A 27,653-nucleotide genomic window follows, 5' to 3' on the forward strand; every position below is an offset into this window, starting at 1 on the left:
TTTCTCATCAGTGCTTATGATTTGTTTTAGCAACTTTACAACTAACCTCAATTTTAAAACCTTCATAGCAACTGAATGCAGAGGTGGAATTCCTGGTTAAAACATCCGAGCTGCTCGGCTTAAAGGGGATCCCAGTGAAAGAGAAGAACGAGAAAGTTTCTGAGCTTCTGCAGCTACATCAGCATATCAGAGATAAAATCAGGGAGTATGAAACCGTTCTCAGTATGGCCGGTAAATTTCACCAGCTTTATCAAGAGGTAAAGCCCCATTTCTGTCAGAACACTTTATAGAATTAGAGAAATCAGAGATTGTGATGGATTTAAAATCAGAATTGATATGTACTGTTAATAGATGGACACCTTCTCATTCTTTATTATTGATATTTTCACAGTTTTAGAGTAATTAATAATTAAAGCATGAGGATTAAATAGTGATGCAGAAAATTTAAAAGCATCTTCTTCAGTCACCAACCAAGCTGTGCAAGTTACATCCTGACAACTATAAATTGTGACTAAGCCACTGGACTAAACACTAATAATAGTAGTAGTAAAAATAATTATAATAATAATAATCATTCACTAATTGGATGCAATTGTTTTAAACAGTACTGAACAAGTACTGAATCTTATTACTAAATGCTGGACACTTGTTGCCTGTTTTTCTTTACCTTAACTACCATGGCCAGCTCATTAAAAACAATATTTTTTATTTAATTTTTTGTTTCTAAGTTTTGTAGACAAATATAAATTTTGGTTAACCTATAGTAGAACTACTAGTAGTAATAATAATTATATTACATTACATTAGATACTGAAATTTGGAGCCTAAGCATAATTAATTGTTTTTACTTTATTTTATTTTAGTTGGATACCGTCTTACACACAGAACCAGTGACGGTGTTTAGTGACACCAGTCAGGCCAGGACTCAGTTGACTCAGCACCAAGAGAGGCAGAGTCACATCCGCCATCTGTATAAGCTGGCCCTCTCGCTGGGTGCAGACCTCACCAGCACTGTGCAGCAGTCGGTGCGTTGATCGATTAACAATATTTCATGCCCTCAGTATCTTCAAAAAATCCATGCATTATTTGGATTTCCTTACCTGAATCTGAATTGTTACATAACTTCCATAATGTCAACAGAACATGTGGAACCATGCTGTTGATTATTTCTTTGCGATGCATTAACAATACTCATTGATTTGATAGAAACTGCCACAAATGACCATCCTTTTCCCCCTTCTTTATGCTCCAAGCATGTGCTGGTGTTGTCAGTGCAGCAGTTACATGAGAAACTGGTAAAGTTGGAGAGAGGAAGCATTGACTGGATCGCTGAGGCTAATAAGTGTGAAGAGAGTTTGATAAGCAACGTCCATTTCTGCCTTCATAAGGAAGAAATCAGTGAGGTGAGTATTGTATGTGTGTGTCAGTTGGTCAATGTTTAGGTCATTTACTAATCTGTAGTGATCTCTGACCTACTAATCTCATCAGAGGCGCAGATCAGGAAGAACACAGGAATAAAGATAATATAATTTAAGTGTATATTTGCACTTGTCTGTGTTTTTCCCCATGAGGTCCACTTATAATATTTTTGTGCCCAAAGCAATCATAACTTAGACCATTTTCCACTATCTTTTAGAACTCAAAGAGGCGTTATTTGCTGCTGTGCTATTAAGACTCCAGTGAAAACGACCCTTATGCATGTGAAACAAGACTGTTGGGTCCAATATAGTTGTTAATGGTCCCCTCCCTCACAGCTTCTTTGCAAAGCCTGCATTGTATTGTGCAAAGCAATGGTGTATTTAAATGTTTAAAAAATGGCAGTCATTTTTTCAAATGTATTCTTCTTGACGTTGGAAAGTACAGAACAAGCCAATTTTAGCAGCTTAAGTTTCAACAAATGACCTTTTTTCACTGGGGAAGAAATGTTGGTTTCTGGAAGTTAGTACGGCATGTTTGAATTTTTTCAGATCAATGAAGCTTTGATTCCTCATGATCCCCTTTTAACTGTATGAAGAAGGATTTTGGTCCAGCCCTTACTGTCTGTCATTTTCCTTAAAGATGTGTTAATGTCCCAGCCCATAGATCCAGGGCTCAGCAACACATGTGTTGGCTAACTCTCATTGTCACTCTCCCTGAATTATTTATAGCTTGTTAAATTTAGCCTGTGAACTGCAGGGTTTGTCTTTCCCTCTGTTGACTGAGGGATCCTGCCATTTGTCTCTCATCACTTCAGATAGCAGGAAGGATTCCACCCTTATCACATACTTAATGCCCCTTAACCACAAAACCAACAGTCAATCCCCAGGATTACACTGCAAGCCTCCCAGGGCACTTTCCTATCACAACTCAGTTTCATGATGTCCTTTATGATTTTTGATTACAGCACAAATTGGTTTATGTGTAAGAGGAAAACAGACATATTCACTTATCTTTCGTTTTCTTTTTTTTAAGCTGCCACATGGACTGCAAAAAAATGTTAACAATAGTTTAATTTTAGAGATTGGTGAGAGGTAACATAAAGAATTTCAAACATTTTAGAATGTCTTCATAAAAACATTTGTTACTGTTGTGATAATATTATATTCTCTGTCTCCCTCTAGAGGAGAACAATTTCAGTTTTTTCCTCTCTAAATGAATAAGCACAGGCATATAGACCAGTGATTCTAAACTAGGGGTCTGGGGTCCATTAGGGGGCCTCAGCAAACTTTTATAGATGTATCAAGATGATGTAAAATAAAGACAAAACAAGCATTAAAATAAGCTTGAAATTCAATATATTTCTAAAACATTTTATTTTTTTTTAATTATTTTTTAAGTTTTCTTTGAATAATTATAAAACTGTGATTTCTATACTTTGGCCGTTTTATACATTTTATTAATATAATTTCAGCTCTAAAATATTTCATCTGGTTGATGCAGTCTATATGCTTAATCCTTATTCACTAAATCATGAACAACTGGCAAAATCGTGGAGCCTATTATTGTTGTGGGCAATGGGGGGGTCTTGGAGTCAGAAAAGATTGAGAACCACTGGTTTAGACCTGTGACATATTGGAAGGTTTTGTGAACTTTTTAATGCACTGTCACTTTCTGAAGATAACTGGAGAATTAAAAAAATATTTTATATTTTCACAAGGACATTTCACGCAAAGACATGGGTTGCATTGAACCAATTAAACTCATTGGTCTCTATTAGTAAATCAGCATTCCAGAACCCTTGTGTCTATATCTTACTCCTGAGTAGAAGACAAAATTCAAAGCTTCTTAAACATATCCAAGTTAACTATGCCACGTGATGTCATGCTATTTCAATGTATGACTGCTGCAAGACTGTAAATAGAGCAAAGACATTTCTAAAAGTAGCTGTACTTTATAGAGTCCGTACATGTTCTGGTTTTATGTGAACATCTCTTGTGTGGCTTTAAAATGTAGGGAGTCTTCACTTCAAATCACTGTCTAAACAGTGGGATTTGGATTGGTGCATAGACTGAAAACAAGGGTTCTGTACAGTACTGTTCAAAGGAATGGGGTGGATAATAAGTTTCTGGCTGCATTTATTTGATCAAATACAGTAAAAACAGTACTATTGTGAAACATTATTACCATTTTAAATAACTGTTTTCTATTTTAATATACTTTAAAATGTAGTTTGTTTCTGTGATGCATCATTACTCCAGTCTTCAGTGTCCTTTAGAAATCATTCTGATAAGCTGATTTTGTGCTCAAGAAACATTTCTTATTATTATCAATGTTGAAAACAATATTATATTTTTGTGGAAACCATGATCGGGATTATTTTATGAATAGAAAGTTCAAAAGAACAGCATTTATTTGAAATAGTTTTTTTTGTTTTTTTTTGTTGTTGTTGTTTTGTTGTAACAATGTTTAAAGTCTTTACTGTCATTTTTGAACAATTTAATTCATCCTCGCTGGAAGAAAAATGTCCCCAAACTTTTGAACAATAGTGTATTGTAGCTATGTGATCGAAAGCAAAAATGGAGAGAATAATACATTTTGAATTAAACTGTAAATCACCACTTACTGTATTCATATCAAGAATAAGGCATGATTCAACATAGTATCAAATTCAATGCCCACGTGAGTCACCATATTGTTGTCACGTCAGTCATACCCATCGATCCACCATCCAGTCATAAATATTATGCATGAGTAAACAAGCTGATATTTTAGCTTGGACAGTTGCTGCTGTTCATCTGCAAGGAGGAGTGACTCTATTTCTCATACTGTGAGCTCACAAGCCAATGTGTACTGCTTACAGAAGCTTTCATATGTTACTGAAAGGATATTTCATTGTAGTCGTGCTGACTCCTTTATATTTTAGAGTTGAATTAGAAGTAACATTTCTTACTGTCCTGTTAAGTAGTGGATCTAATTGCACTCAAGATGGCCATCAATGACTTACATCTTTATTATGCTGTGATATTCACCAGTTTGGTCTACAGAAACCCCTCATTCCTTGTTTTACAGATCACAAGGCCATGAAAAAAAACAGTGCCACCATAAATGTTTACTGAGCACAGTTTGAGTAAGTTGTTTAGATGGGAACCATTAATGTGGTTAAACTGAACTTTCTTCCACGCATCTCCCTCTGTTTGGGCTGCAGCAGAAATTTCCTCTACAGCCCCCTGTTGGAAAAATCCAGTAAGACAATTATGAGGCTTCTTTAACAGGCTCTAAGCTGGGCTGCAGCTGTCTTTGGGCAACACTTGAGCCTGTCATTTGGAGACAGGACACCATTGCAAAAGCTCATCAGGCTGGACAGAAATGGATCTGCATTTTAAATCATCCACCTGTCTGACAATTAATCCCTCTAAAATAATCCCCCTGGACTCACCGAACTGCACTCTGCCCTCTGCTAGAGATCCTCCCCACATACATGTACAGCTAATATTATATTTGGTTACAAATATATTATCTTATATTTTGGGAGTCTCAAAAACAATAACATCCTGCATTTAATAAAACACAAATAGACCAAGTTCTATATTAAAACAACACCAGAACACAAAATGAAATTTCTAATAGGCGGAGAGTGAACCAACACCATGAGGATATGCGATTCCCCTTTAAAAACATTTAACGTTACCATAGAAACATTTTTAGAAAGCTCATTTTATTATAGCCCAATTAAAAAGCGGTTATACAATTTCATTGCGATTTCACAAAGTTCCATTATTATCAGTGAAGCTGATGCACAATAAATGTCTTACTGCGTATTATAACGAGAGGATTGCCAATATTCTTTATTATGGAGAAAACTGATCCTAGACCAGCATTTATGGACAGCTTTTCCTTCTAAAAGCAATCAGAGGCATATGGAAGCTTGTTTCCACCACGGAATAAAAAAAAAAAGATAATTGCGACCTTTTTATCTCACAATTCTGACATTTTTTCACACAATTGCGAGTTTATCTCACAATTCTGTTATACACACAAATGCGACTATATCACACAAGTCTGACTTTATTAGGGATGGGCATTTCAAGCAAATATAATATTCGATGATCGCTGGGAATTATTTGATTATTACTCGAAAATCACACCCCTCCCCCACATGCTCAGCGTTAAAACTGCGTTTGCTCAAATCCTGCTTCAACATTAAGTTTCTCTGTACTTTACTATACATGCTGTAGCCATTAAAGAAAACATAGGCTATTTAGTTTCATATTTATGTTTAAATAATATAATGTTTTTTTTAAATTTCATCTATGTTGATTATATAAAAAGTGAACAGCATGAGTAAGATAGGATCATAAGATGCGCAATATATCGGGAGACATATTGAGTGGGTCAGACATGATTTTGACCACTTCATTAAGTTTTGTGTAGTAGAAAGCCTTTCTTTAAAGTAAATTTCGTTTTGTATAAATTGTATCTAAATTTTAATCAGTGTTTCATCGACAAATTGCCTGGATTTAATAAATAAGAAGCAAATAAAGCCGACAATAAAATCAGGCCGTGGAGGCGCCGTATTATATATATTATATATATTATAATATATAATACTTATATATTACCCCAATTTCTCCTTGTGTGTTTTTGGTAACACTTTATTTTAGTGTTCTTGTTACATGTTACATGTAGTTACTGTAGTATTAACTATAAACCTAATCCTAATCCCTAAGCCTAAAATACATGCAGTTAATTATATTAAAATTCTTTAAAATTTCTTAACTTGTGGACATACTATTTCTTCATCCACCCTTAGCTGTCTTTTAGTGGAGGGTTTTATGCACTTTTTAGACACTTATTTACATGTTTTTCCTGAATCCTTTATTTTAGATGAGAGAGTCCTTTAAAGATCTCAAAAAGAAATTCAACAATTTGAAATTCAACTACATGAAGAAAAACGAGAAGTCGAGAAACGTAAAGGTGGTGAAAAATCAGCTCCAGCAAATTGAGATTTACATTGAAAAGCTGCAGGTAAGGAAGTCCTCTTTTAATCTGCTTGCACTCATTTTATTAATGCTTTCTTCAGAATATTTGCTCAGCAGTGACACAATTATACAGACATATACCTAAAGGAGATTTCTTCCTTTTTTTAATGCTTTGAGAGTCTTATATTTATAAAATGTAACATTCAAATCCCTCCCTTTTGTAGGTTTTGAAGAAGAAGCTGCAAGCCTTCACTCTGAAAGTCTCCAGCAGCAGTGAGAGGCATTTAATTGGCAACAGCCTCAGAGAGATTGAGGATGCCTTAAATGAGCTGCAGAGACAGGTGTGCGACTTTGACAGGGCAGTAGAGGAGTACAAACAGAACCTGGATATGAATGTCAAGCTCCAGCAAGCCTTAGAGGAGGTGAGGTGCACCAGGAACATACAGTATAATGAGCCAATAGGAGCTACTATCACAATTCAGCAGCAATTTTACATGATCAGTTTATAATCCTGGTGTGGAATTTATTGAATTTTTAATTTCTTTCAAAGTTTTGCATTTCTGTTTACTCTTAGATCTTCCCATTAATATTGCTGCTAAATGAAGTAGAAACAAAAAGAATCGGCTTTGCTTTAACTTATGTTTGCCTTCAAAGCAGTCTCTCAGTAAATGTCTATAAATAGTCTCTGAAAATAGTCTCTCCTCTCACCTTTCATTTTAAACACAGTATCATTTCTGGTGCGACGAGGCAAGTTCCACAGTTGTCCGTGTGGGTAAATATTCCTCCCAATGTAAGACTAAGGAAGCAGTCAGCTCTCTCTACAGACAGTTTGAAAAATTTGTGTGGCCCACAATACCACAGCAAGAGGAGAGAATAAGCCAGATCACAGAGCTGGCAGTGCGGCTACATGGTGAGAAACTGAGAATGCATTCTGAAATATTGTTTGGAAGAATGTATTCTTTATCATTCCAATGAATAGAACAGAGCATATAACCCTCGTTTATGTAACTTCTTAGAGAGCCCAATGTGTAAACGCAATTGCAGCAATTTGGGAATTAATAGTTTTAACCCTTCAAATTCTTTATAATGTTCCTCTGATCAATTTGAAAGCTAGAATTACTAAACTTTGACATAATGTGCTTTTACAAGGTGAACATGGACTTATTATTTTAAATGTGAAACTTATCCAACATAGTAGCCAATGTTTCGGGTCAATTCCACCCCATCAGAAACACTTGAACAATATGATAAAACAAATCCAGTTAAACAACTGGCAGGCGTGTATATCAATCATGAGCATGTCAAAATGATTCCCCCCCCAATGTTTTCATTATAGATATAACTCTGAAGGACATTTAGTTAGTGAGTTGAAGTGTTGTTGGCCTTTCAGTTTGACTGATTTTTTAAATGTAGGCGCTGAAGATGGAAAGAAATATATGGAGAAAACAATTAACAAACACCATGAAATTGTGGAATCAATAAAAGAACTCTCAAATGGACTGCTGGACCTTGAGGCCAAACTTCAGGTGATGAAAACACCAAACATAATATTGTACTTGGTACTTTCATCTGAGATTTTTTATGAAATATACTTTTACTAATATTTTCAAATGAACTCTTTCTGTAGCTAGAGACTTTGAAACAACCTCTTACACCTGAAGACAACAACAAACGGGACACCATTGATACGGTAAACACCAGTAACGCTTTGACTTACAATTTCAAACATGCCAGAATTACATCCTCCTTCATTTTGTAGGTTACATTCTAAATTGTTAAATTCAATTTAAAATGCAGGAAATTACAATTAAAGTTCAATTACAAAAACATAGAGTAAATAAAATCTGTGAATATTTGATGTATATGATCTAAAGGAATCATTAGTTCAGAGTTTTGAATCGTTTAATTGAACTAATTCAATCTCTGTTACCATAAATTATACGTTTATCTCTGTAAAGCTTCTTTGAAACAATCTACATTGTTAAAAGCGCTATATAAATGAAGATGACTTGACTTGACTTGACTTGACTTAATTCACAGAAATTAATCAAACTTGCATATAAACTCTAAAACCATACTTGCTGCTAAAGTTTAAATCGGAGACAAATCACAAGACAAGGATCATAAAACCAGTGTAATGATGGTCTAAAAGGGTTAGTTCGGTGCCTTTAAGGAAACATAATAGACAAATATAATGGGTATTTACTCAGTCCATTATTCAACGTTGTTTAATTTTGTCATCAGCAAAGGCATTGCAAATATATCATATATATTCAGAAAATCACTCAACCCTAAACCAAACTTTTTTCTGTTGCCACTTCAGTCTGAACCAAAGGAAAGTGGACATACCCCTGAGATGACAGGCCCACACTGTACTAAAGAGATGCCTGTCGGCAAGAATCCAGAAAACAAGAAACCTCAGCTTCGCAAAGCACAAAGCCAAGATCTGCCAGACATGCATCATCCGGAGCATCAAAAAGTGCTACAAGAGACCAGGTTGCACACCCAGGAGGCCTATTCCAAGACCAGCAAAGTGGAGACCATCATGTGCAAATCTACTATAGAGAGGAGAGAGGAAATGCACACTTCCATCTCTAACTCCCACACCATTAATGTGAGCCATTCCCCTGTGGAGCGGGATAAGAGGAGTCACACTATGCAGCAAACCAAGAGAGACTCACAAGAAACTCCTCCTCCTCCTCCACCTCCACGAGATCCAACTTTATCTCGCCCCATCATCATAGATATCCAAAGGGAGTTGCATGGTACAGAGAAACAGCATCCTCTTCAGAAGACCAACTCTGAGGACAAATATCAGGCCTGTAGTAGAAATCATCCTTTTCTCTCATATTCCAAGGTGAGCCTTGTTTGACATAAGAGTCATTCAGTGGAAAGGTGCCTTTTGCCATTTTGAAAAGGTTTGATTGACTGATTTATTTACTTAGGCAAATTATAAGTAAGATTTAATAATTCTATTCGACCAAGTATAGGCCTATTCTTTAAGTGACTGATAAATCCTGTTTTACTTAAATTTATTTATTTTTTAAAACATACACTACATTTGACAATGTGGGATATATATATATATATATATATATATATATATATATATATATATATATATATTTATTTATTTATTTATTTATTTATTTTTTTACATCCTGGCCATGTCTTGGTACTTTTTAATAAAAAAAATTAAAATAATTTCTATGGCTGGTTATACAGACATGTAAAATGCATATACTCTTTTAAACTATGTATAAATAATACACCATAATCACATAAAATATCTGATAACACTTTATTTCGATAGTCCACTTTAGACATTCTACTAAGTATGAGCAACTGTGTATCTACATGTCATCTCTCATGAGATTAAATAACTCTCATGTATTTTTGAGTTAATATTTACTTTCCTGTCCTGTGTGCCATTGTTGTAGTCCTGTGTAGTTTTTCCCCTCGAGGGCCAACACGGTGGAGCCGGCGGAGCTAGAGACCAAAAAACGACACAGGACTACAACAATGACACACAGGACGAGAAACAGGAATGTAACAATATTTAAGCTTGTAAATGCTCACTAACAAAATATGGTAACAAAAATTTGTTTTACTGGGAGATTTACAGGCATTCTTTTCTCTTTATTTGTGTGTTTTATTTCTATAGACGGCAGCTCATCATTCTTTAGAGGAGGACTTTTTGTCACATGGGACTCCAGAGCCAGCAGTTCCTGTTGGAAGTGTACCAGAGGGTGAGTTCCAGCCTGACCATCTCACTGAGGAGTCGCTCTCCAATGATGAATATGAGTGCACCTCCCCAGATGACATCTCCCTGCCTCCCTTATCCGAGACTCCAGAATCCAACATTATTCAGTCAGAAAATGACCTTGATGATGGCTATTGCGTGAGCTCCCACAGCCATCGCGTTAACCAATACAGCCACCAGTTCAACTCCCAGCAGGGTGACACCCTAAACCAGAGGCAACAGGAGTGGATGTCGTGCCAGGCCGAGAGCTACCCATCTCCCACCACTGGCTCGGGGGCCAGATTTAGAGCAGAATCATCCTCCTTTCTTCAAAGCCCCCTCACAGTACCCGCTCCTAGTCTTGTGTCAAACACCATCTCCAGCATCTTAAAGAAATCTGGCAACCCACCACCAGGCAGCATCACTGAAACGCTTTACTCAGTGCATGAGAGTCATACTGATATGAAAAAGTGTGTGCATGAGTCCAGTATGGGTCAATGCCACAGTGCTCAGCCCAGTAACATGCATGCTACCCCAACCCCATTAACCACAGAGCTGGACTCGGATCTCTGCAAGCCCACAGCCATTCGAGAGGAGATCAGGCGGGCAACTTCCAAAAAGGTTATGGGCAAACTGACAGGCGGCACAGGTCCTAACTTCTCCAAACCCTTGTCTAATACCGCGGTAATGGAGGGCTCTCCGGTGACACTGGAGGTGGAAGTCACTGGATTCCCTGAGCCTACATTAACCTGGTGGGTAGCTTATAACAAACTTGACCTATAAATTAAAACATTCTTTGCTATTTCTTCGATATAATATAATATAATATAATATAATATAATATAATATCATTTAATATCATTTTATGTAATGTAATGTATAATATAACATAATTTAATGTATAATATAATATAACTGTTCAATAGTTTGGGGTCAGAAAGATTTTAAAGAAATTTAGAAGGAAAGATAGAAATATTTCAGCAAGGATGCAGCAAATTGTTTAAAAGTGATAGCAAATACATATATAACAGAAGACTCAACACTTATTAATATATTAAACATTTAAAACAGTTATTTTAAATTGAAATTATATTTCACAATATTACTGTTTTTACTGTATTTTGATCAAATACATTTTGACTTATTTCAAAAACATTAAAAAAATTGTACCGCCCCAAACTTTTGATTGGTGGTCTAGTATGTAGAGATTAATAATTATCGGAATACTTTTGTTTCTAAATGGGTGGCAAATTCTCTTTATACAACATATAGATCAATATCCAGTTTTTAAAAACAAAAAATTCATCACACAGCCCAGTATTTGTAGTTCAGATAGATGACCAATTATGTAGACACATATTTGTGTCTGCCTGCATGAAGCAGGTTTGTTGAGAAAAGTTGACGTATTCCATTCATTTTGATTCCATTTTCATTTAAACGATTTAATTTCTCTTCCACTGTCATGCATATCCATTCATACTAACTTTTTATTCAAGATTTCCTGTAGCTAACATTTACTTAGTTTGCATTTATTTTCTGTATACCTTCAACTTTAACATACCTCTAATTTCTCTCTTCCATTGAGTCTGTATTAATGAGTGCCCTTTTTTGCTGTGGTGTGATTGTGTGACATAATTCACTCTTTGTTTAGGTTCAAGAATGGACACAAACTGGCCAATGATGAGCACATTGAACTGTCCCATAAAGAAGGCAAACATGCATTGTTCATTCACAGCTCTGCAGTGAGAGACTCTGGGCAGTTTGTGGTTACTGCCTCAAACTCAGCTGGCACAATCTCGTCCAGCTCCATGCTACAGGTCAAAGGTAACAGCAGCCCTGATTTTGACGTTCTCAAACTGGACTGGCACACCTGCTTTGGCACCCTCTGTTTCTTCTTGTGGCTTCTCTATCTGCTGTTGTTCTAACGGACACTGCCATTAACATAAGGAAAACTCATTGATGTGGACTCTTTACTTTTGAACCTTTTTCACATGTCACAAAACCACTGGTGTGCACAAAATTAACTGTCTTTGCACAAATATAAGAGCACATGGGTAGATATAAAAACTCTTTTGACACATCTTCTGGTGTGATGTGCTTTACTCTATCTAAAACTAATTATTCTTTTATAATTTAATGCATGCAGCTCTATTATTTTGTTCGGAAAAAAAACATTGAATATCTGTAGTTTAAAAAATTATGTTGTCACGCAGGGTAAGTCGCAGGGCAAGTTGCATGCAGGGCAATGCAGTGAACTAGAGAAGGCAAAAAGGTGTTTTGAAATTGTGATCAGTCACAGGACCTAAATATACACTTAACCTTATACATCCATATAAATGTTAACGTAAAAAAATGAGTGTTTTTTATTTGTTGTTTTTTTATTAAAAATGTATGCATCAACTAACCACATATTTGTTCATTTTGGCTATAACACTGAAATCACTATAACAATGTTTTGCAATAATCAAATTCAACATGAGATTAATTATTCTGTATTTTTCCTAATATATTATGCAAGTTGCAATGGATCTGCATACAATTCCCTTTGTGATGGTAATGAAACCCTGGTCTGCTCTCCAGTTATTTATAGTTACAGTTCTGAAATAACATGTTCAGCATTTTGCAATTAAATTATTTATTTTTTAAAGAGTTTGTGGGGTTTTTTTTTGTGTGGTTTTTTTTTACAAATCCACTTCCAGATCTTAAGGAAATGGTTCAATAAGGAAAATTGATTTATCAGTAACTCACCCTCATTGTCCTTTCAAATCTGTATGACTGCAGAACACAAAAGAAGGTATTTTGAAGAATATATAGGCCTATATGTTTTGCCCATACAATGAAAGTAAATGGGGTCCAAAAAATAAAAATAAAAAATTGTACACACCAACCAACCAACAACCAAATAAATAAATACATAGGCAAGTAAGGTAAGTAAACAAGCTGTTCAACAAGCTCTCAATAATTTGCAACTACATGTCCACTAACTCTCATTAGAGTATTGGTTGACTGTTGGGTTTAGGGTTTGGGTAAGTAGAATAAGTTGACGTACTTGCAAAGTAAAGCAAGTACGGCACTTCAAAATAAAGTGGTAGCAGGTATTAAGCACAGTCTACTAATACTCTAATGACTCTCATGGTAGTTGACATGTAATTGCAAAGGTACAGTACCTACAGTTAGTAGAATGTCCAAAGTGAAACATCAAAATAAAGTGTTACCAACATTTGTTGTATTATGTTATATTTATAATTATCTAGATAAATTATAACTATAATACATAAATTATCATAAATTAAGGTAATTTAACCTTTTGGAACAGTGATTAATCTCAAGCAAGCCACACTTAATATTAGGTGTCTTTAACTATTATGTACTTGCATTAAACAAATATTTTATTGTGTTCACTTTTTATTGCAAAACACTTTTGCTGATATTGAGGTTGGTATTTTTTAAATTTAAGCGCAATGTAAAAACATGTACACAATAGCATACATTGTATCAAATGATTGATTTAAATGTTAGTACATAGTTAAATACACTTATATTTCTAGATGAAATTTATAGTGACCCTTATTTTATACAGACATATAGGTGTTCAAAGGGCTTCATATCTAACTTGCCAACACTAAGCTTGAAAATAAGAGTAAGGACTGTTGTACAGTATGTACCCTTGGTTGTGGGAGAGTCTGTAATTTGACCTGAGGTAGGTGGTGACTGAGGCAAGTATATTCACCAGCCCACCAGCTAATAGACACATCACAATTAACTTTGTTTATTGCATGCAAGTTGCTTGTCAGTGGTGTCATAATATCCACATGAGTTTCAGCTTCTTATTGTGTTCTGAATTTCTGTTGATTTTGTTGACAAGTACGTTTACTAATAACCTGTTGATAAATCCTGTTGATAGAGAATATTTTTCCTTTTGGTAGGAAATAAATATGTTTATATGTAAAATAGATACAGGATGGATTATATGTTCTGTAACTTAAGGCTTGCTTAAAACCTGATCCTTAAAGACCCTTTGAAATTGTTTTATGAGTCTTTTACAATTAAAAATGACGTTGGGAAGAAACATATTAAAATATTATTTTAGAGAGCATTTTATTGTTAATATCAATATTGATACTTCATTAAGTGCAAGATGAGTCGTCATTATTTTAGTTCGTTTTGAGAGAAAGAATTACGAATAATGTTGAAAGATGAATTGAATGAATGAACCTTTAGCGATAGGGAATAGATTAGCTTAGCAAATGACCTCAAATGTTACAGAGTAAAAGCCTCAAAACTTCAAATTTGATTTTATGGTGTCTTTAAGGCTCTCTGAATGAAAGGGGGACTATTAGTCAGGGGCATGTTACTGTAATCACACAGCATAACTCAGGGCTCTCGGGTTACACCTTTGCTTCCTGGCTATGTAGCCCTACTGAGAAGGTGTCTATGGCGTCATTCCTCACCCTGCATTCAGATACAGCTGTCTCGCAGTTATACTTTTAACTTTACCTCCAGTGCTCTTTACTTTTTTACTTACTACTTTTTTCCAACAGTAAACAATAAAGGCAGGTAACATGCTTAATGAGGCACAAGTTGGAGTATGACGACCCTTTTTGAACTATAACATTTTTATTAGCCTTTTTTTGTTTGAGATAATGATATGCTTCATATTCAGTGCATATTACAATGCAATTTGATTTCCTCAGGACACAGGGCCACTCCACACTTCCTCTCCAGACTGGATGAGCAAAATGTATTGGTGGAAGAAGACCTCAGCTCACACTGCACTTATCCTCAAGTGCTCTGTATGAATGATACTAAGGTTTCAGCATGTGACGAGAGCCAAGTGAGTCAAACGTATAGAAACTTTGCATTCACTCGCAAAATGTTTGCGTCCCCCTGAGAAACTTTGTGTTCCATTGCAAAATTGTCTTTCTTTCTTTGTGAGCGAACACAAGGTTTTGAGGGAATGCAAAACCTTTGTTGAAGGAAAAACACAAGGGATTTGCAAACCAATACAAAGTGTTTTGGAGGAATGCAAAACTTCACATTTTTCCCATCACCATGTCCCTATAGGGGCTCTGTAGTACGTACACCAATATATATATAGACCTTAAATTCATTGAAAGTCTTTGGGATGTACTGGAGTAGACTTAGAGTGCTTGACTCTTGCATTGTCAATACAAGATCTTGACCGAAAAATTATGCACCTCTTGATGGACATAACATCACAACATTTATTTCCATCAAGAGTTGCATCAATTTTTGGTTAAGATTTTGTATTGACAATGCAAGAGTCAAGCACTCTATAGAGTCTCCTCCAGCACATCCCAAAGACTTTCAATTAATTTAAGGTCTGGTTCATAAATAAGTGTGAATAAATACATTTATTAAGCATTTATAACATTTGAGTTACAAATGGCTCACTATTTGGCAGGTATTGCGTTAAAGTCACCATTCTTATTCATGCAGTTATAACTGCTTATCAAAGATTTTTAAAGCATTTGTAAATGACTTATTCATTATGAATAAACACATTTATGAACCCTTTACAAAGGCAGCCTTAATGTAAAGTGTTAGAGAAGTTTTAATACATCGGATTTTTGACCCTGTACTTGCCGGATGACTAAGGAGAAAGATGTGTTTTGCCTAGGTGACTATTACAGACTATCTTACAAAATATACAATAATAATGATTATTTGTATGTATATTTTTAACAGGGGCCAAAACCACCATAAAGGTCACTGATTATGGGATGTATAAGGATCTGGAAAACCATATCACTCTTTGCATTCACAGGCACAGATTCTGTTTATGGGAAAACTTTGGATATCAGAGTTCACTGAGCCTTATCTTTTTTGTGAATTATTCAAAAAATGGATAATATCTGTAACACTACTGCTTGCAACTAATTATTTTGTGTATACGTTGCCTTGCAAAAACTATTCAGACCATTAACCAATACCAATAAATGTCATATAACCACATTCTGAACAAAAATAAACAACTGAAAAACAGCTGTGTCTATGTTGTTTTTCAGTGATTGTTGCTGAAAGCTTACAGAGATGAAATTCCCTAATGTGGGGAAAAAAGATCAAGTTCATCATGATTCATACTATTAAATAACTCCCATATGTGATTATCAACATATAGTATGTGTGTATGTATGTTATGAATGCAGACAAAGGAGCTTTCGAAAAGTCAACTCATGCAAGTCCTTGTCAATGCTAGTCATGCATTCCACTCTTACATGTCACTGCCTATCTTTAACATGCTGGTCAGTTTTAGTTTGCTGCTAAACCAACTAGATCTCACCATGATGGTAATGTTCATAATGTAACTTATTTTCTTCACAAAGTTTTAAAAGTCGCTTCTGCCTCACTATACAGATAAACAAAAGAAAAACAAATGGGTGAACACTGCCTGTGATCTGAGCTGGAGACATTTATCATGCAGACTCAGAGCTTGAGTGACAGTGACAGCCCTTCTCCCCCATTTGGTTCTTCACTTCTTGGGGATCAACATGCTGTAACAGTGATTAATTTATGAGATAAAGCTAGTGAAGATTTCTTTCTTTATGAGGGGCATTTTCCTGTTTCTTTAGGTACGGGGGTTTCAGACACTCTGTGATAATGAGTCCTGCGTGCTATGTTAAGTAAAGTAGGTGACAGGTGTGAGTTTTCATAAAATGGCTGCTACCTCCCATGATGCCTCGTGGGGGGATGGCCAATGGGGCATGGCAATGTAGTGATGATGCTGATTAGCCGAGGGGTATATAAAGTAAAACCACCATGTTAACACTTCTGAGCAGTTGGAGCATTCCCAGCCTTGCCTCGGGTGTAGGGATTGCAAGGGAAAAAAGCAAAACTACACGGTTAAGACCCTGTGTAGTTTTGTTTTTTGGGATATTTCGAGGCTCATCCGTTCTCACACTGTGTTTTCTGAAATCATATCTGGATAAGGACATTGTTTCAGAAGACAAAGCCCTTTGGGATTCGTCCCTCCAATTCAAGGCACTCTTGGATACAAGTAAGTATGCTTTATGCTCTTGTACCCATGTGCCAGTGCTTTCTAATGATGCTTTGTTGTGTGATTCTAACAGAGTAGAAATGCCAAAGGCAATGTTTACTTATGCTTATGATGTTATCAAATTGAATGAATATTCATTTGATTTTGTCCTAAGACTTTTCGTTGCTGAAGGTTATAAAATGGTGCAGTGGTTTTAGTAAAGCCAAGAATAGCCTGTGATAGCATTAGAGTGGTGCCCTAGCTGGGCCATGATGTCTTTTTAAGGGAATCAGCAGCAGAGATATCAGTTGCACCTCCAGCTATGTGCCACATGGTGACTGTCAATCAAGCTGGATACTGACTATTTTTAGAGGATGCCTTTTGTGACACTGGGATTGGTTAGCGTATGAACATTTATTGCAGTTTAAATGGATTTTCTTAAAGTGGTTGCTGGAAACTTCTGCCTTGTTGTGCAGATTTACAGTTATTTTCAAGTTATGGTTCTTAAGGTTTAATTCTGAACTTTCGATATTAATGAACCTGGTTACCTTTGAATTATTGCTATGGTAAAACCATTCATATGAGGCTATAATTTATTTTTATCACTCTTAATTTCTTTTCTTTTTTTTTTATAAATGAGAATGTAAGTCAAATTATTCTCCATGAAACATGAGTTGTTAGTCTCTTAAAGTGCAAAAAAAAACAAAAAACGTTGTGGTTGTATATTTCAGAGCAATGCTAAGTTTTCATTTCGATTTATTTTAATGAATTTAAATATGTAAACTTAAATGATATCAAATTATTTATGATACGGGTAACTAACATATTGATTATACACAAATGTAATAGTACGTTTACAACAATATAATAATTTCCACATGAACTATAACTGAATTTTGTTCAGTCTGTGTTGTTCTATTTTAGGTAAAGGTCATGTGTCCAGTAGTTCCTGTCAGCCATTTTAAATTCTAATTATAAACTAGTTCTCTTCAAAGTAACTTTTTTATCCTCCAGACAATCGAGACTGGTTCATGTTAAATGCAGAGTCTTTAAACCTTAAGAGATTGTGTGATTATGCAGTGTGTTTATGAATAACATCTCAGTATTGCTTGGCAGAGGACCAGTTTTTCAATCCAGCATTGAGATTGACTCACAAGTTCAATAAAGATGCATAAGCCACTTATTTAGATTAGTTTTAGATTTGATGATACAGACCTGTCTGGCTGTTATAACTGGATGGCTATTCTAAATTATGCGTCACGCCAGAAAAAGAGCTCACTGCAGGCCACAGGCACCAGTTGTTACTGTCATGTCTCAAGAGCTGTCAGTTGATATGAGACCCAAATGTTTGGCTTAACACCCAATGGAGCCACTGAATCTCAAGTGACAGGCCAGGTTCTAACAGGTTGATAGGGACCACACCAATGATTAGTCTGTTTAGAAGCTGCTAAAAATACTGTTCTCTTTTTGAATTTAAGATATTATATTCTTTTAAGTTTTTGCAAGGTTCCATGCCAAAACTATAATTTTATTTTATGTCTTCCTTTAGGGTGCCTTCCACCATGTCAACACAGGCGCCAACATTTACACAACCGCTTCAGAGCGTTGTGGCACTTGAGGGTAGTGCTGCAACGTTCGAAGCTCAAGTTAGTGGTAAGAATGTTACCACTTTGCCATTCCATTGCTGCAATATGAAATTAGTTAAAGGAATGTTTGTATTTATTTGCATAACTCCACAGAGTGTTTTCATTACATAGCATTGATGAATTTATCTGAATAAGTGGTTTTCACCTTGGGGTCTGTAGCAGCATTGTAGGAGATCCAGCCATTATTGTTTGATCGCTTTATTTATTTGTGGGAGGGATAGTAAAACATTTAGCTAATTTATTTTTTTCTTTATATTTGTTTATAAATGCAACTATTATAATAATGTATAAATTAGTCTGAGCAAGTAAATAATTTATTTCACTGTGCAATGTTTAAGCATCATTATAAAGATGTAAATACATTAATATGGTACCATATGCATGTTCAGGTCAGGATTCAAATGAAAACCTACATTTTATACTATAGGCTATGCAACAAGGGGCCCCAGCTCCATCTTTCTATCCACCAAGGGGACATGAATTTTGATTACGGATTAAGAAATGTTTGTATTTGTCTAGATAAAATATTTTATTATATTATAATAACATAAAACTCTACCCACAGGTAATCCAGTTCCAGAGGTGAGCTGGTTTCGTGATGGCCAGGTTCTTACTGCTGCCGCTCTGCCCGGCGCTCAGATCTCGTTCAGCGATGGCCGCGCTGTTCTGATGATCCCCGCCGTGACAGCCGCACACAGCGGAAGATTTTCTGTGAGAGCCACCAATGGCGCTGGACAAGCCACTAGCACAGCTGAACTGCTGGTTACAGGTAATAACCAGTAACTTGGTTTGAGCTATTGCCACCAGAAAAAAAAAAAAGTTAAACATGTTTATAATCGTAAGTTTGCCTTCCAAAATGCTATAGTTAGCCTACTAAAATTAGTGTTAATAAAATATTAATTTGTCTCATTTGTTAATGATTATAGTGATTACAAGTTAATTTGTAGTAGAGTCATGAATTCTCTCAATGCGTGCTGGCACCCTTGAGCTACAGTAAGCAAATATGTGGATTAGCTGATCGGCTCATAAAGTTGATGACTGTTACTTGTTATAGAAAGTAGTAAAGGTATCCAGTGGTAGGCTATTGTTACACATGCAGGCTGTCATTGCTTGAAGAATTTATGGAAAGGAATGTGTGTCACCTTTTCCAGTGCTTGCAAGGCAGTGCTGTATTGACAGGGGATTTAAATGTAGGGGACATGGGGGGCAAAGGAGCTAAGGGTTGCTTGGGGGTCTCAAAAGTGTTGTCATATGTAAGTGTTATATGTCATTATACACCTTTAATTGCATTTAAACGTTCAAACCGCATTTTAGAAACCACTAATGTTTAACTCCTTAACCTGCAGCGCATCGCCGGAAGACCCAGATTATTGTTGTTTACATTCATGTTATACATGCATGTTAAAATGTCACACTCTTACTTGAATGGGACAAACTGTGTATCTTTAGAAAGATTTTAAGACTTCAGCTTCGATATTTGACCACTGTTTATGATAAAAGTCAGATCCATGACAGTCATCTCTTAATTTATGTCAGGAGTGCAAAATAATAAATCGGTAACTTATGATTTTGAATAGAATAAAAACATACACTCATATTCAATCATGTCTGTTGCAGTTACATAAAACATTTCTACACGTGAAACAAGAAGCTAATAAACACACGCAAATGATTTGTGTGTGATTTTCATCCAATTTGGGGTATTTTCATATCAATAAAGGATGTTTACATTAAAAAGGCTAAGCAGGTGTAGTGATTACCTGCTTATAAAAGCTATACATAACATATTTCAACACAAAAAAGTGTAAGAATATTAACAAATTAACAAAATGAACAAAATAAAATAAAAATAGCTACTTTTAAATTTAATTTAACACTACTTTCAAACACTTTTATTAGTAGGCTAATGCAGATTATGCACTTGAAAGCCTCTTCCATCTTCACCACAGTCATCTGTAAATATAACAAAGAATAGTAATATTATAACAAAGAAAAGTAAAAGTAATATTCTTGTTTATCGGCCTTGAAAAGGAAATGAGAAAAGCAATAAAAAAGCATTTTTATCAGGCTCCTATGTGAGGCGATTCCATTTTATTTATCCATGGCACATGCATTTTGTTTCTTTATATGCAGCCCAATGTTATCCAATGACTTGTTTGCATTATTTAGATTTTTTTTTTTTTTTTTAGGCAATATATTTTTTGGTAACACTGTCTCAACTGCCTGTATCCACTTTTATGTCCTCAAACGCTCGTTATTTGGGGTCGACAGCTTATGAAAACTTATTTCTGGGTTTCTTGTTTGCTGTACACCTTGTCACATAGTAGCTTTTAGGCATTATTCTGTCTTTTGTTAGAAGCAAGAAACGTTGGATTGTTTTCCCCCTTGGTGGGCGTGGTCTTCAGATTATGACGCGTTGCACTCTGTCTCTATAAGATACATTTACTTAAATACATTTGTTAATGCATTAACTAACATGAACTAACAGAGAGCAATAGCCTTTGATAAAGTTAGTTAATAAAATATGTGTTCATATTAGTTTACAGTGCATTAACTATAATTTTAACAGATACAACTTTGGATCTTAAAGGAGAACTCCGGTCAATTTTAACATTAAGCTAATTTTTTTGTAAACGTGGAGTTCTGTCAATACAGGGAACAACGACAAAAATCGGTGTTGCCTACACCGTGTTATCCTCTTTTTAAAATTTGCACCCTGTTGACTTCAATGGGGCAAGTTTTAAACCTGCTTTTAGCCTCTTAACATCCTTGATGTGTCATTACAAGTGCACAGCCAATGTGAGTGATTCCTTCAGAGTGATCACGAGTGAATCTGACTGCAGTAGATGCGAAAGATATGAATAAAAATGATGTTATTTCAGCCAGCGCACATACCTGTATTTACATCCTGTTTTCGGTCGAAGTCCATAGTAATCGATTGTCGAGTTCACGCGCGTGATCATAGGTAACTAAACCTATGCGGGTGAACTCGACAATCGATTACTATGGACTTAACCGAAAACAGGAAGAAAATACAGGTAGCCTATGTGCGCTGGCTGAAATAACATCATTTTTATTAATATCTTTCACATCTACTGCAGTCAGATTCACCCGTGTTCACTCTGAAGGAATCACTCACATGACCTGTGCACTTGTAATGACACATCAAGGATGTTAAGAGGCTAAAAGCAGGTTTAAAACTTGCCCCATTGAAGTCAACAGGGTGCAAATTTTAAAAAGAGGATAACAAGGTGTAGGCAACACCGATTTTTGTCATTGTTCTCTGTATTGACAGCACTCCAAATTTACAAAAAAATTAGCTCAATGTTAAAATTGACCGGAGTTCTCCTTTAAAAATGTCTTAGAAAATGTTGAGCTTAACTTTAAGATTAATAAATGCTGTAGAAGTAATTGTTCACTAATTGTTGGTTCATGTTAACTAAAGCTAACAAAATGAAACCTTATTATAAAGTGTTACCATTTTTTAATAAAGAGAGTTAACCATATAAGTATAAAATTAATTTTAAAAGTTAAGGAATCTTAAACTGGTTCAAACTAGGCTACTGTATTGTATGTTTGATTTATGTTGAAGTGTTTGGGACATGGATTTTAATGGTGAGCCTTTTGTATTCAGGCCAAAAAAATAAAACGGGAACCTAAAACTAACGTTAGGGGAACGTTCTGTGTTAACTAGGCTAACCTTTTAATTTTGGGTATGTCATTTTTTATGCCCACTTGCCAAAATGTTGTGTGTGGGAAGTGGTGGTCTTCTACGACGTGATACGCAGGTAGGCCTATATGCCGTACCCACTAGGAAAGGCCCAGGATTTCCGTATACCCACTTTAAAAAAGCGCGAGGATACGTAACAACTTCGTTTTGTGTCAGAACTTTCATTCATAAATTCACCCCGTTTGTGTTTGCGAAGGGACGGATCGAATAGCGGAATCCAGTCGCAAATGGAACTTGCTGTATAACGCAGAACGTCACGGAATGTGGCCATATTTGAATGAATAAATCCAAAGTATGGCTGTACAATGAATCAAATCTCGATATGGACTAGTGTCTGTAAATATTAAAGGGTTAGTTCACCCAAAAATGAAAATTCTGTCAGTAATTACTCACCCTCGTGTTGTTCCAACCGCGTAAGACCTTCGTTCATCTTCGGAACACAAATTAAGATATTTTTGATGAAATCAGAGCTATGTCTCACTCCTCCATAGGCTACTATGTGACCGAAACTTGCTGGCCCAGAAAAGTTATTAAAGAGATCGTTAATATAGTCCAAGTGACTCCAGTGGCTCAATCTTAAGTATATCAAGCGACGAGAATACTTTTTGTGCGCAAAAACAAACAAAAATAACGACTCTATTCCACTTTTCATTTCCTTCTCTCTGGGCCTCGTAGTGTTTTTGCGCTGTGCGTCTGTGTTACACGTCATCACGCATCACACACATGACCGGCGTCGGCCAATAGTGAGCCTACGTGGTGACGTGTAACACAGACGCGCTGCGCAAAAGGACTACGCGAACCAACTAGAGGCCCAGAGAGAAGGAAATGAAAAGTGGAATAAAGTCGTTATTTTTGTTTGTTTGTGCGCACAAAAAAAATTCTCGTCGCTTGATATACTTAAGATTGAGCCACTGGAGTCACTTGGACTATATTAACGATCTCTTTAATGACTTTTCTGGGCCAGCAAGTTTCGGTCACATAGCAGCCTATGGAGGAGTGAGACATAGCTCAGATTTCATAAAAAATATCTTAATTTGTGTTCCGAAGATGAACGAAGGTCTTACGCGGTTGGTTAGTAATTACTGACATAATTTTCATTTTTGGGTGAACCCTTTAAAGTTAAAGGAGACTGCAATTGTACGCGTCTCTGGGAATGAGCGCTCAATGTGTGCTCCACTACACACACTGAAGCATGCGCTCGTGGTGTTTTCAGCGTTTCACTGTATCGAGACATGATGTAAGCTACACGTGTGAACTTTATCGTAGAGCTGCTATGAGAGTCACTTCGCGAAAATTTCCACCATTTCATTTGATAAAACTATCGTCATTCATTCGTATCATATACAGACAGAAACTGTAATGTCTTCACGACAACCTGTCAAAATAAAAGTTTGGTATAACGTGAAGAAATTATAACAGAAATATATTACTATTGCACAGTAGAGTATAGTATACTTCAAGTAGGCCTAATAATAATAGTTTATTAAAACACACAGAAACTCAAATGTCTGCAACCCACAAAAATAAAAGTTCGGTCTAACTCAAAGAAATTATGAAATAAATTGCACAGTAAAATGTACTTTATAATAATAATAATAATAATAATGACATCTATTTAAATGTTATTTTAAAGGAACATCACACAAGTTTTCATACATGTTTTAATTTAAACAGTAAACTTGCCAAAACAATAACACCATTTTATTTTTTCAAAAACACAATTTCTAAAAGTAAATTTGTATTTGTGCCTATAATGTTTTCATTTTTTTATTATTTAATATATATATATATTTAATATATATATTAATTTTATATAATTAGTATAAAGGCCAGTTCAAATTGCACTGGCAAGTACAGCAGCAACAGACAGCAATACCCCTGTCAGCTTCTGTTAGCATGGTCGGCACTTGTTTTCGCTGATTTAACATGTTGACATTTGTGGAGTTGTGGAATGCCTGACAAGTGATGTACTGTAATCTGATGATTGTCTGTGTTGCTAGGTCATTGGTGGAGTGTGAATTGGCCTTAAGAGAGAATGTGATAGCCTGCTGTTGTGTTAAAAGTAAAAAAAATTGCTTGTTTTTAACCATCTTTTAATTTGCAGCTGAAACTGCGCCACCAAACTTCATTCAGAGACTACAAAGTATGACTGTGAGACAAGGAAGCCAAGTGAGACTGGATGTTCGAGTTACAGGAATCCCTGCACCTGTGGTGAAGTTCTACAGAGAGGGAGCTGAGATTCAGAGCTCTGCTGACTTTCAGATTGTTCAAGATGGAGATCTTTACAGTTTGTTGATTGCCGAGGCCTTCCCAGAAGATTCTGGAACTTATTCTGTCAGTGCTTCTAACAGCAGTGGACGTGCAACTTCAACCGCAGAGTTGCTTGTTCAGGGTAAGATTTTTAGCTGGTAAAAATGTGTATTATTTTATTTTATAGATGTCGCAACTAGCAATTCATTCATGATTCACAGGTGAAGAAGAAGTCGTACCTGCAAAGAAGTCAAAAACAATCATTTCAGCCTCTCAGATTTCACAGACTCGTCAGACTAGAGTAGAGAAGGTGAGTGACTGTGAACTAGCCGCAACAAAATTTTACCCCGTAGATCACTGTGTTAATTATTTTCTTTTAACAGAAGATGGAGGCTCATTACGAGGCCTCTGCCACAGCCATGATGCAAATGCACGTAGAGGGTGGGGTTATGACCCAACAGCTGGCACATAAGACTCCACCTCGTGTGCCCCCTAAACCAACCTCCAAATCCCCCCCTTCACAAGTGACTAGAGTGTCAGCAGCTCGCCAACAGTCTCCCTCTCCTGTGAGGCATGTTAAGGGCCCGACACCCTCTCCTGTCAGGTAATGTATCTAAAGTTTCCAGATTTACATGTGTAGACAATTCATATTATATTTTTAAGTGGACTTGATTCTAAACCTATGTTGATTTGATGATAGCATTAAAGTAGTAACTTCATAAAATAACTTTAAAGTGATGGACTTTACTCTTGAGAAAATATTTCTTTTTGGATTCTGTAATTTATTCCACATTACAAAATGTTTATTCATAAAGAAATAAGTAACTATTTGGGAAAATGATTAAAATGATGTGTATGCACATTAGATTGATTGATGTAGATTTCAGTCAAATTAGTGACTGTTTTATTCTACCCAGAGTGAATCACACCCTTATGGCGTTTACCATGTTGACATCATGACCAGTTGTGTCTTGCAGTTTACTACTACTTGTACTACTAACAATAAATAATGCATCTTATTTAAAAGATGTTAGTTTAACATTTTAATGGATATAAGGAAAAGTGTGTATCTTACTGTTTGTCCTGGAGCTGGTCATTTCTTTTAAGCTTTTCATTTTTAAACATTACCTTTTCTAGTTACATTTAAACATCTCCTGCTGTGTGACAAATACATTTTCTAATACTAAAATTCCATGTAGTTAATGAGGTCATAAAAACGGCACGTTTAATAATTGTAAAAGAATTGGCAAAAATTCAGTTTTTGCTAAATGCTTTTAAAAGAGAATAAACAGTACATATCAAGTTTCCCAGCTCTCATTAATCCAAAGGCTAAGGTTTGTGGTTCATGTTCTCATAACATCTTTTTCCATTTCATTTCAGAGCGGTGTCTCCATCTACGAGACTGTCTGTTTCCCCAATCAGACCAGTCAAATCCCCTGTGATGACCCGCAAACAGGTCACGCAGGCCTCTGAGGTCCTACCCCCATGGAAACAAGCGGGGTATGCTTCAGAAGCCAGCTACACCCGCATGATTGCCGGTGCAACACAAGTTCAGACGACTTCTACCCATGTCCAAATGGAACAGCGTTGGGAGGGCTCTGTTTCTGTTCAGCAACAAGTTGGAGTTGTAAAAGAGGTAAAGAATTTCCCATTAGACAAACTTGCTTTCAATCTTTCTGCATGTCATGAATGACTTGTTTAGTGGTGCCACCACTTCCTTTCTGCAGGTGTCTATCTCATGCAAATGTTTATTTTTCGGTGAAAATGCCTGTAATGTAAACTCTAACAACATCTTGCAACCAAAATCTACTTGCATGTGAAAAAGGAGCAGAAAAACGTGGATGAGAAAAGTATTGCTGTTGCCACTGTGGTGGCGGCAGTGGACCAGGCTCGTAGTCGTGGGCCGCTCTGTGGCTCTGTAGATCAGCCCAGTGTTGAAACCGGCATAGCTGCAGAACACATTACATCTCAAAATGAGCAGGTAGTCTGGCACTAAAGTGTTGTGGTTGTCACCCATCCAAACCTCATACTCCTAGTTTTTTGTTTTTACCACTGACCCCACAAAGATTTTTATAGGACAACAATAACATAATTTACTTGCCCATTTTCCATCCATTACTCCTCCTTCTCCTACCTTTCCAAATATAAACTTTTATTTTTTTTTACATTTAGACAACAATTTAGAGATTTCTTTCTGCATGTTCATAGATATCATGTAAGGAAATCCAAGAGGAATCAGTCACAACTGTGACAACTCATAAAATCAATATTGATGTTTCAACCACTATTGAGAAATCCTTTGAAGAGATCTCATCAACTGCAGAGGTAGAATCTAAGAGAATAATATTTCAGTTGGCCACAATTCTAATGCCTTCTATCCTGTTTTACATTCACTTAACTTTGTTTTTCAGAGAGCACCTTCTGGTTTTGTGGTTAAGGGCAACATTTGAAAGGTTACATTTTCAGTCATGTTAGGTTGAGTGATTAAATACAGTTTGATTTTATGGTCTTATTTTGAACAATTGTCAACAAATAATTTTGATTCTGAAGACAAAACATTGTCTTTTCTAAATCTTTAAGTGAAAGTTTTTGTACAACTTTCTAAAAGTAGCGTTAGATGAATATAAATATGTTAACTTATTCTTTAGATGGAATGGAAATGTAAGCCCACGTAAATGTTACCCTTAAATCAACGGAGGTCAAACTATCTCTTTTTCCACATCTTTCAACACTAACATTTAGCAGACAACTTCACTGGGTGGTGCATTTTCCAGCTTTCGTCCCATATTGTTTTTTTTTTTCATTTACAGTATTCAAGCTCTGTATTTTTTAGATGAGAATGGATTCTGTCTATACATGTATTATAGATATTGATCAGTGATTGCTCTTG

At 35.9% G+C, this 27,653-nt stretch overlaps 2 protein-coding genes across 4 annotated transcripts in view; both read left to right on the forward strand.

Moving 5' to 3' along the window:
- ccdc141 (coiled-coil domain containing 141) overlaps positions 1-16,121 on the forward strand; it is a 32,851-nt gene extending 16,730 nt beyond the window's left edge. For 2 of the 3 annotated variants that reach the window (XM_081369013.1, XM_081369012.1), the window contains 13 exons: positions 69-257; positions 864-1,025; positions 1,254-1,403; positions 6,304-6,444; positions 6,623-6,820; positions 7,125-7,308; positions 7,812-7,924; positions 8,026-8,088; positions 8,722-9,255; positions 10,063-10,892; positions 11,792-11,964; positions 14,835-14,974; positions 15,850-16,121. In XM_081369013.1, coding sequence (XP_081225139.1) covers positions 69-257; positions 864-1,025; positions 1,254-1,403; positions 6,304-6,444; positions 6,623-6,820; positions 7,125-7,308; positions 7,812-7,924; positions 8,026-8,088; positions 8,722-9,255; positions 10,063-10,892; positions 11,792-11,964; positions 14,835-14,974; positions 15,850-15,867 — 2,895 coding nt within the window. In that variant the 3' untranslated portion in view covers positions 15,868-16,121. Of the gene's footprint in view, positions 1-68; positions 258-863; positions 1,026-1,253; positions 1,404-6,303; positions 6,445-6,622; positions 6,821-7,124; positions 7,309-7,811; positions 7,925-8,025; positions 8,089-8,721; positions 9,256-10,062; positions 10,893-11,791; positions 12,793-14,834; positions 14,975-15,849 lie in introns of those variants that run through there. The other variant, XM_081369014.1, reaches the window with a different exon arrangement.
- Positions 16,122-16,932: 811 nt separating this feature from the next.
- The window catches only part of ttn.2 (titin, tandem duplicate 2), a 162,713-nt gene continuing 151,992 nt past the window's right edge, over positions 16,933-27,653 (forward strand). The window contains exons 1-9 of the mRNA XM_081368710.1: positions 16,933-17,158; positions 18,687-18,790; positions 19,349-19,552; positions 24,618-24,905; positions 24,985-25,073; positions 25,147-25,367; positions 26,144-26,399; positions 26,589-26,744; positions 26,972-27,088. Coding sequence (XP_081224836.1) covers positions 18,700-18,790; positions 19,349-19,552; positions 24,618-24,905; positions 24,985-25,073; positions 25,147-25,367; positions 26,144-26,399; positions 26,589-26,744; positions 26,972-27,088 — 1,422 coding nt within the window. The 5' untranslated portion in view covers positions 16,933-17,158; positions 18,687-18,699. The remainder of the gene's footprint in view (positions 17,159-18,686; positions 18,791-19,348; positions 19,553-24,617; positions 24,906-24,984; positions 25,074-25,146; positions 25,368-26,143; positions 26,400-26,588; positions 26,745-26,971; positions 27,089-27,653) is intronic.

This window comes from Scardinius erythrophthalmus (genome assembly GCF_964197995.2).
Source record: "Scardinius erythrophthalmus genome assembly, chromosome: 6".
Classification (NCBI taxonomy): Eukaryota; Metazoa; Chordata; class Actinopteri; order Cypriniformes; family Leuciscidae; genus Scardinius; species Scardinius erythrophthalmus.